At 55.9% G+C, this 7,113-nt stretch overlaps 1 protein-coding gene across 1 annotated transcript in view; it reads left to right on the top strand.

Moving 5' to 3' along the window:
• The first annotated feature begins 341 nt into the window (after positions 1-341).
• TRIM8 (tripartite motif containing 8) overlaps positions 342-7,113 on the top strand; it is a 30,323-nt gene continuing 23,551 nt past the window's right edge. The window contains exons 1-2 of the mRNA XM_059477521.1: positions 342-1,488; positions 1,776-2,431. Coding sequence (XP_059333504.1) covers positions 1,862-2,431 — 570 coding nt within the window. The 5' untranslated portion in view covers positions 342-1,488; positions 1,776-1,861. The remainder of the gene's footprint in view (positions 1,489-1,775; positions 2,432-7,113) is intronic.

Genomic DNA, 7,113 nt, shown 5'->3' with positions numbered 1-7,113 from the left:
GGGCGCGCCCGTCCGCACCCCTTTCCCCGGTTGATCGATCCGCGCGGCCGCCGCCCCCATGGCCGCCCCGCCCGCCCCCCGCCACCGCCCCGGCCCCCCGCGCCGGGGCTGAGCCCGAGGCGCCGCCCCCCCTTCCCCTTCCCGCTGCGGGGCTCCGCGCCCCCACCCGCCTCGCTCCGCGTTCCTCCCCCCCCCCTCCCCGGCCGCGGCCGCCTCCCCGGGGGCGGCGGGAGGAAGCCGGGGCGTGGGGCTCCGGCGCCCAGGGCGACCCCAAGATGGCTGGAGGAGGCGGCGGGGGCGGACGCGGGGGGCTGTGCTGAGCGGCCCCGCCGGGACGGGACGGCTCGGCTCGGCTCGGCTCGGGCTCGCCTGGCCCCGCAGCCCCTCCGCAGAGCCTCGCTGGGCAGGCGGAGGAGGTGGCTCCCGGGAGCAGGGTTGTTCTGGTGACTTTATTTATAATTTCTTTTTTTAAATACCCTTTTTTCTTCTTTTTTTTTCTTTTTTTTTTAATTTATTTCTTTTTTTAATTTTATTTTTAACGCGCTCCCGGTCTCCGTTCTCAGCTGGGCAGCTCAAGATGGCTGAGAGCTGACTCGGCTCTCCCGGAACCGCTCGCTCCGGCCGGCTCCTCCCGGCTGCCCGCCGCCGCCTCGCCCCTTCCCGGCGGGGCCGCGCCGGGGAAGGCAGCGCTCCGCCGCCGGCTCGGGCGCCGTCCGTGCGCCCCGAAGCATTGTTGCCGTCTGGGGCTTGCGACCCCCGGGCCGGCCATGAGAGCGGGCTAGGACGGACCCTCCGGGCGCCTTTTTCCCCCCAGCCCTGGTGGGAAGTGAGAGCAGGTTGATTTGGGGTCCGCGGGGCTCAGAACCCCCCGTGGCAAAGCCCGTCCCCTCTCCCATCCCTCTCCGGGAGCGTTGGAGGAGCTGGGCGGGCTGTGCTGGGCTGGCGTTTGCTCTGAATGACCGAGCTCTCCCATTCAAGACCTCGCAATCTCGAAGCAGGCGAGAGAGCTTTTTTTTTCTTTTTTTTTTCTTTTTTTTTTTTTTTTTTTTTCTCCTGTCTTGTCTTTTTTCCCCTCTTCCTTTTTTCCCCTGCTGCTCCTCCGATTTAGAAGCAAATCTCGGGGGCCGCAGAGAGAATTCGTTTTTCCGCCATCGTCATCGTCGCTATTATTATTATTTTTTTAATTTTCCTCCTTTTCCCGTTTTGGATCTTAACCCTTTGATCTGTTTCCTTTAAAAGACTCTGATTCCCAACTCCCATCAGGGGGAGAGGGAGGAGAAATACAGGGAAGGGGAAAAAAAAGCCCGAGCGAGTCGCTGCCCTCAGCTGTTGGCCAGGTTTGGTGGGGGACAAAAGTCCCTTTAAAATATTGAATGTCAGTTGCAAACCTAAGAAAAGAAAAATCTGATCCGGAGCGCTAAATTTAGGAGCTTTATATGGAACTTGGACTCTGCTGCTGGATTTTGTATGGATTTTTTTCAACCTTTGGTAAGTTTCAGTTCACCTTCTGGGGTAAAAAGAAGCAAATGGCTTTTAGGGGTGATTAGGACTTCGGGCTGTAAGTCCAACAGGATCGTGTTGGGGTTTTTTTGACCATTTGTGTTGTTTTTTTAATGAAGTGATGGGGACGTTGCGTTTTCTTGCCGGATATTCCTAGAGTGCTGCTCTGTAGCTTATTTTATCCCCGATTTTAAAATCTGCTGCGGTTTATTATTTATGGCGTGTGCTGCGGGGAGGGGGGAGCCTGTCCATTCACCCTCAGCCTTCCCTTTCAGGGAGGACAGACCCCGGCGTCCGCCCCTAGACCGCACTGAGCGACCGAAGCGGCTGGGGGGAAGCGTCGACAGAGCTGCCGGCAGAGATGGCCGAGAATTGGAAGAACTGCTTCGAAGAGGAGCTCATCTGCCCCATTTGCCTGCATGTCTTTGTGGAGCCGGTCCAGCTGCCCTGCAAGCACAACTTCTGCCGGGGCTGCATCGGGGAGGCGTGGGCCAAGGAGTCGGGCTTGGTGCGGTGCCCGGAGTGCAACCAGGCCTACAACCAGAAGCCCAACCTGGAGAAGAACCTGAAGCTCACCAACATCGTGGAGAAGTTCAACTCCCTCAACCTGGAGAAGCCCCCCTCAGTCCTGCACTGCGTCTTCTGCCGCCGGGGCCCGCCGCTGCCGGCCCAGAAGATCTGTTTGAGGTGCGAGGCTCCGTGCTGCCAGTCCCACGTCCAGACCCACCTGCAGCAGCCCTCCACGGCCCGGGGGCATCTCCTGGTGGAGGCGGAGGACGTGAGGGCCTGGAGCTGCCCCCAGCACAACGCCTACCGCCTGTACCACTGCGAGGCCGAGCAGGTGGCCGTCTGCCAGTTCTGCTGCTACTACAGCGGGGCCCACCAGGGACACTCGGTCTGCGACGTGGAGATCCGCCGCAATGAGATCCGGGTGAGTCCAACCATCCTGGGCGCTCGGGTTTGCCCAGCCTGGGGACTGCCCAGTCACCCTCTTCCCTGCCATGTCTGTTCCCCTGTGTTTGTGTAGGACCTACACAAAATCCATCCTGGCACTGCTCCTCCTTCCGCCCAGGGTCCCCCTGTGGCAGACATGTTGGGTGGCCTCCCAGCCAAGCAGTGACGGAGCCCGTGGGTGCCAGGGGGGCTCCTCGGGGAAGGTGTCTGTGCTGTAGGGCCTTTGTAGCTGTTGAGCTGTGGGTCCTACAGCCCCTTGGGTGTGCACTCTGCAGGGCAGGGTTGCAGTCTTGGGCCAGGGGTGTTTGGAGGGGTCGTCTGCCAGGTTTGTGCTGGGCTATGCAGCTGTTTGGGGGAAGGCAGAAGGGCTGCCTGCAGCTGAGGTCGAGTCACCCCAAAATTGGGCTTCCTGGGAGGACAAAGCGGCTGCAGGAGCAAACCCTGTCCATTGTAAGGCCTGTGAATGTCAAACTGCCTGCTCTTCCCACTGCCTCCCACTGGGGCCGGTGGCCGCCATCCTCTTCCCCCTGGCAATGGAAGAGCTTCGTGTCAGAGACCCATGACGTGTCAGAGACCCATGACGTCTCACTGGTGGGGATTCAGTCTTGGGATTTGGCCAAATAATGTGATTTTTTTATTGGGGGGCACAGGGCTGCCTCTCTCCCTAGAGCAGCTTGGGCTGTTGTGCTGGATTCGAGGGAAAGCGGGTCTGTATTTTGCTCTTGGCCAGGCCATCTGGCAGGAGCTTTCACCCCTGGCTCCCCACCCTCCAGTTCTGGCGGGCATTTACCAGCCCTGCGGCCAGCCCTGCCCTGACCTTTCTACCACCTTCCCCCTTTTCAGGGTTGCCCCTTCGCTCCCCCTCCGACCCTTCGAAAGAGGCTCGGCGCTTGTCTGCCGAATAAATATTTAACAATGAATTGAATGGTGATTACTGTAAAATGGGGATGATTTCCTGTGTATTTTAATGTTGCCAAAATGAGTCACCATTTAGCAATAAAAAAAACCGAAGAAGTCATAAATAAAAATTGCAGTATAATTACTTTCCAATTGGATGGCCAGGCCTGGGAGTGGGGTGGGGGGATGCAGCTCTGTGTAGAGAGGAGCCAGCCTGAGCTCACAGGAAGGTTATTTTCCTCTCCAGGTTTTCTCGGGGAAAACCAGGGACCTCCGTGGAGGTGCCAGCAGCTCCGCCACACACGCTGGAAGGGGAAAGACCCAGTCAGTCTTTTGGAGAAGTGCTTTTCTGCTTCTATTTATAGGGAGTCATTTTGGTTTCCCTCTGCCAGGGTGGGGAGCCACCTCGGGAGGGCTGTGCAGGGCTGGGATGGGGTTCTCATGTGCATCTCCCAGGAGCCTTAGCCAGGGACCGAAACTATTTTTCCAGGTCCTTTTCCAGGACACTTTGATCTCATTTATTCCTGCTCTTGCTGCATGTTTTTTTTATTGTTGCTGCTGTTGTTATGGCTGGATGTTCGCCGCTTCTTGCGGATACACGCTGCTAATGATCTGGCAGAAACCTGCCACTGCCTAGGCTGGATTTTGGCCCCGGCTTGAAATTTTAGGATATGTGGCCAGACACCAAAAGTGTTAGACAGTTGTATCGTAGAGCCATGGAATTGTTTTGTGACCTTGGCCAAATCCCTCGGTACCTCCATCGCCACGTTATCTTAATTTCCTTTCTCTGTGATGATAAGCTTGTCTCTTCCCGCTGGACGCGTGGCTCGGTTGGGTGCACGGAGTCTGGGTCAGTGAAGGACAGCACCAAGCTGGGGGACGGTGTGCCCAAAGGATCCTCCCTATAGTTGAATCACTTCTTCCATGAAGTGCCTGGAGTAGGGATGAGCCCCTGGGAAAAGCACCCAGCAGGTTGCCAGCCCTTGCTCCATGGCTGTGGCTGGGTCTCCAGTTGAAAGCTGCCGGTTGCCAGCCAGCAAGGAAGGTGGCCTCGCCTCGTCGGCTCCCGAATTAGGGTGCATGAGCTCAGCTGGTGACTGCTTCCCGCCTGCGGGAGCCGGGCCCGGGATTCCTGGCTGCTTGCTCACCCTGCAGCGGTGGTGAGCCACACTCGGAGCATCCCGAGAAAAGATGGACTGGGACTGGGGGGCAGATGAGTAACGCTGGGCTTGGGAGGTCCGGGGGAGGCCCCATTGTGAGAGGTTTGTTCCATGTGTGGCTTGTGTTCAGAAAGCCGTTAATTGAGAAATGAGTCAAAGTTGGGAGGATCAGAGCCCTGACCTTGGTGCGAGGGACTCGCAAGTGTGGGGGTTGCAACGCCAACTTGCTGTGGAGGGGATGTCCCCCGTGGTCCGGAGGAGGGACTGGAGCCTGCAAACATGCTCCCCATAAACTCTGCTTTTTAAGCATTTATTCAACTCTGGCTGTGTTGCCAACCTGCCTCAAAGGGCACCTTACCCCTGGTTACAGACTGGTTTGAAGGGGAAAAGGGGCTCAAAACTCCTTGGGGACAGCACCAGCACTTTGTCAGCTGAGCTGGCAGGTGGGGCAGGAGTGCTCTGGCTGGGTGAAGGAGGCTGGAGCAGGATGTCTGCCAGAGGAAAGGGGGTGTCCGTGCAGGGTTTGCCTGAAGCAGAACATGTGCCTGGTGGGTTTGGGGGAAGGACCCCGCTCAGCATTAGGTGCTACACAAACCCGCAGAGCCCTGGCTCGGAATTAGTTGAACTCCACAGTGCAACTGTAATACAAACAGTAAATAAAATATGTGGTTAATCTTTCTTTCGTGGGCGTATAAAGCGCTTACCTCCCCTTCCCCCCGTGAGATGTTTTCTCCTTTGTTTCCTGTTTTTGTAGTGCTTAAAGAGGAGAGGGGGGGAAAGAAAAGCCAACAAGGCACCCTCTTTTCTTTTTTTTTTCTTTTTTTTTTTTCACTTCTTCTCATTTTGATTGTTTCAAGGTCTCAAAATGAAACAGTTTTTCTTCCATCTTTGCCTTTGCTGCCCTAGCCATGTGCCTCCTGCCTGCATGGGGGAACCTGCTTCTAAGGCTGGAAAAGAAAGTTGCTCCAGTGCGAGGTTGATGTGTTGCTTTTTATTTTTTCTCCATCCAAAAAGGGGGAAAATACATTGCTGGGATTGGAGTGTGGGTAAGAAGTCAGCAGTCAGAGAAAGAGACTCACTTGTGGGGTATTACTATGGTTGCCCTGTCTTTGTGGGGGACATGGTTGGTTGAGGCCAGGTACATCTGAGCTTGCTCAGAGGTTTCCCAGCTGCCCGTCCTCAGCTAGAGGTGCCACCAGTGGAAATGTCTTGGGTAGAGAGCCTCTGCTTCTGTTTTGTTTTTGGGGAAGGAGATCAAATTTCTCCCTGTCCTAGCTTCCTAGAAATCCCTTCATATTCTGAAGATATCTGGTGGCTTTGAACATTAAGTGGGAGAAAATGCATTGTGGTGCTGAGACCTGGAGGAAAACATTGGGGATCCTCCCAGAGGTGTGTAGGAGCAGCATCCAGCACTGTCCATGGAGCTGTGCATGTTCAGCAAATCCAGGGGGACAGGGACCGGGCTGCTGGCTCCATCTGCAGTTCAGTGGGTTTGGGCTTTCTTCTTTGGCAGCACCCCACATAAGGCCAACTCATGCTTTCTAAATTATGAGAAGGAGGAGAGCTGAGTGCTTGGTAGGAGCACAGGAAGAGATGGATCTCAAGTCTGTACCAAAAACTCTGATACTTTGCCAGCTTTGGCCGCCACAAAGTCCTACATGGCATCCCCATGCTGCTATCAGTGCCAGGATGTTTTGCTGGGACCAAGGGAGTCCTACTGGTGGGGAAGCTCGATATCAGCTTCACTACTAGGCTTCTGGCATGAGCTGCTCTAGGTTGTTTTACTCTGAAACAGGTTTGGTAACTTGTGATGGACTGGATTTTTACAGGCTTACTTATTTTCCAGATGACTTGTTTATGAGGAGCACGGCACGCAGCTCACTGCAGGCATTGTGAGTACAAGTGCCCGAGTGCTTGAGTGCTAATTTAGCTCTCGTGGCTGTAGGTGGTGTGGCTGGTGCCTGGCAGGCATTTGCTGTGGCACTCTTTGAGCATTCCCAGTCCCCAGACAACTTTTGCAGCAGGTCCTATGAAGCAGGAGATGGGCACCTTCTCCCTGTGGCTGCCATCTGAACTTCCACCAGCACCCCAGAGCTGAACTGCCAGTCTAGCCCAAGGGTTAGGTCAGCCTAACCCAGGTCTTTCCTTCCCTGGCTTTGCTTATGCCCTAATTCCTGCCCAGGAACATGCTCCTAAATGTGGCTGATCATTGTGCCCTGGGATGCTGTCAGTTGGTCACGCTGCCATGATGAGCACTGACTTCTTGGGCCTTGGGCAGTGGCAGAAATCCCAGCACCCACCTAGCCTGGCTCCTGAGCTCCGTGCCACTCACCACATGGATCTGTCAGGCTTTGCTGCTCCGTGTTGTCAGGGGCAGCAGATTTCAGTTCAAGCTGTAGCAGCCTGAGCTGCCCTAGAGTGGTCTGGGGGCGCTGAGCCACTCTACTGCAAACCCCTCTGGGTTTGCTGGCCAAGCAGCAGTGGGTATCTGGCAGTCCCAGATCTCTGGCTGAACTGGAGCAGTCTCCTGCCTCCGCAGGGTTTGGATTAAGGGCTTTTCCCTGCTGCTTTCCTGCTAAGCTTGAACATTTTCTGTGCCCTT

The sequence above is a fragment of the Ammospiza nelsoni genome, chromosome 8, assembly GCF_027579445.1.
Source record: "Ammospiza nelsoni isolate bAmmNel1 chromosome 8, bAmmNel1.pri, whole genome shotgun sequence".
Classification (NCBI taxonomy): domain Eukaryota; kingdom Metazoa; phylum Chordata; class Aves; order Passeriformes; family Passerellidae; genus Ammospiza; species Ammospiza nelsoni.
The sequence above is the reverse complement of the archived record's forward strand: the minus strand, read 5'-3'. Positions and strand labels throughout refer to the sequence as shown.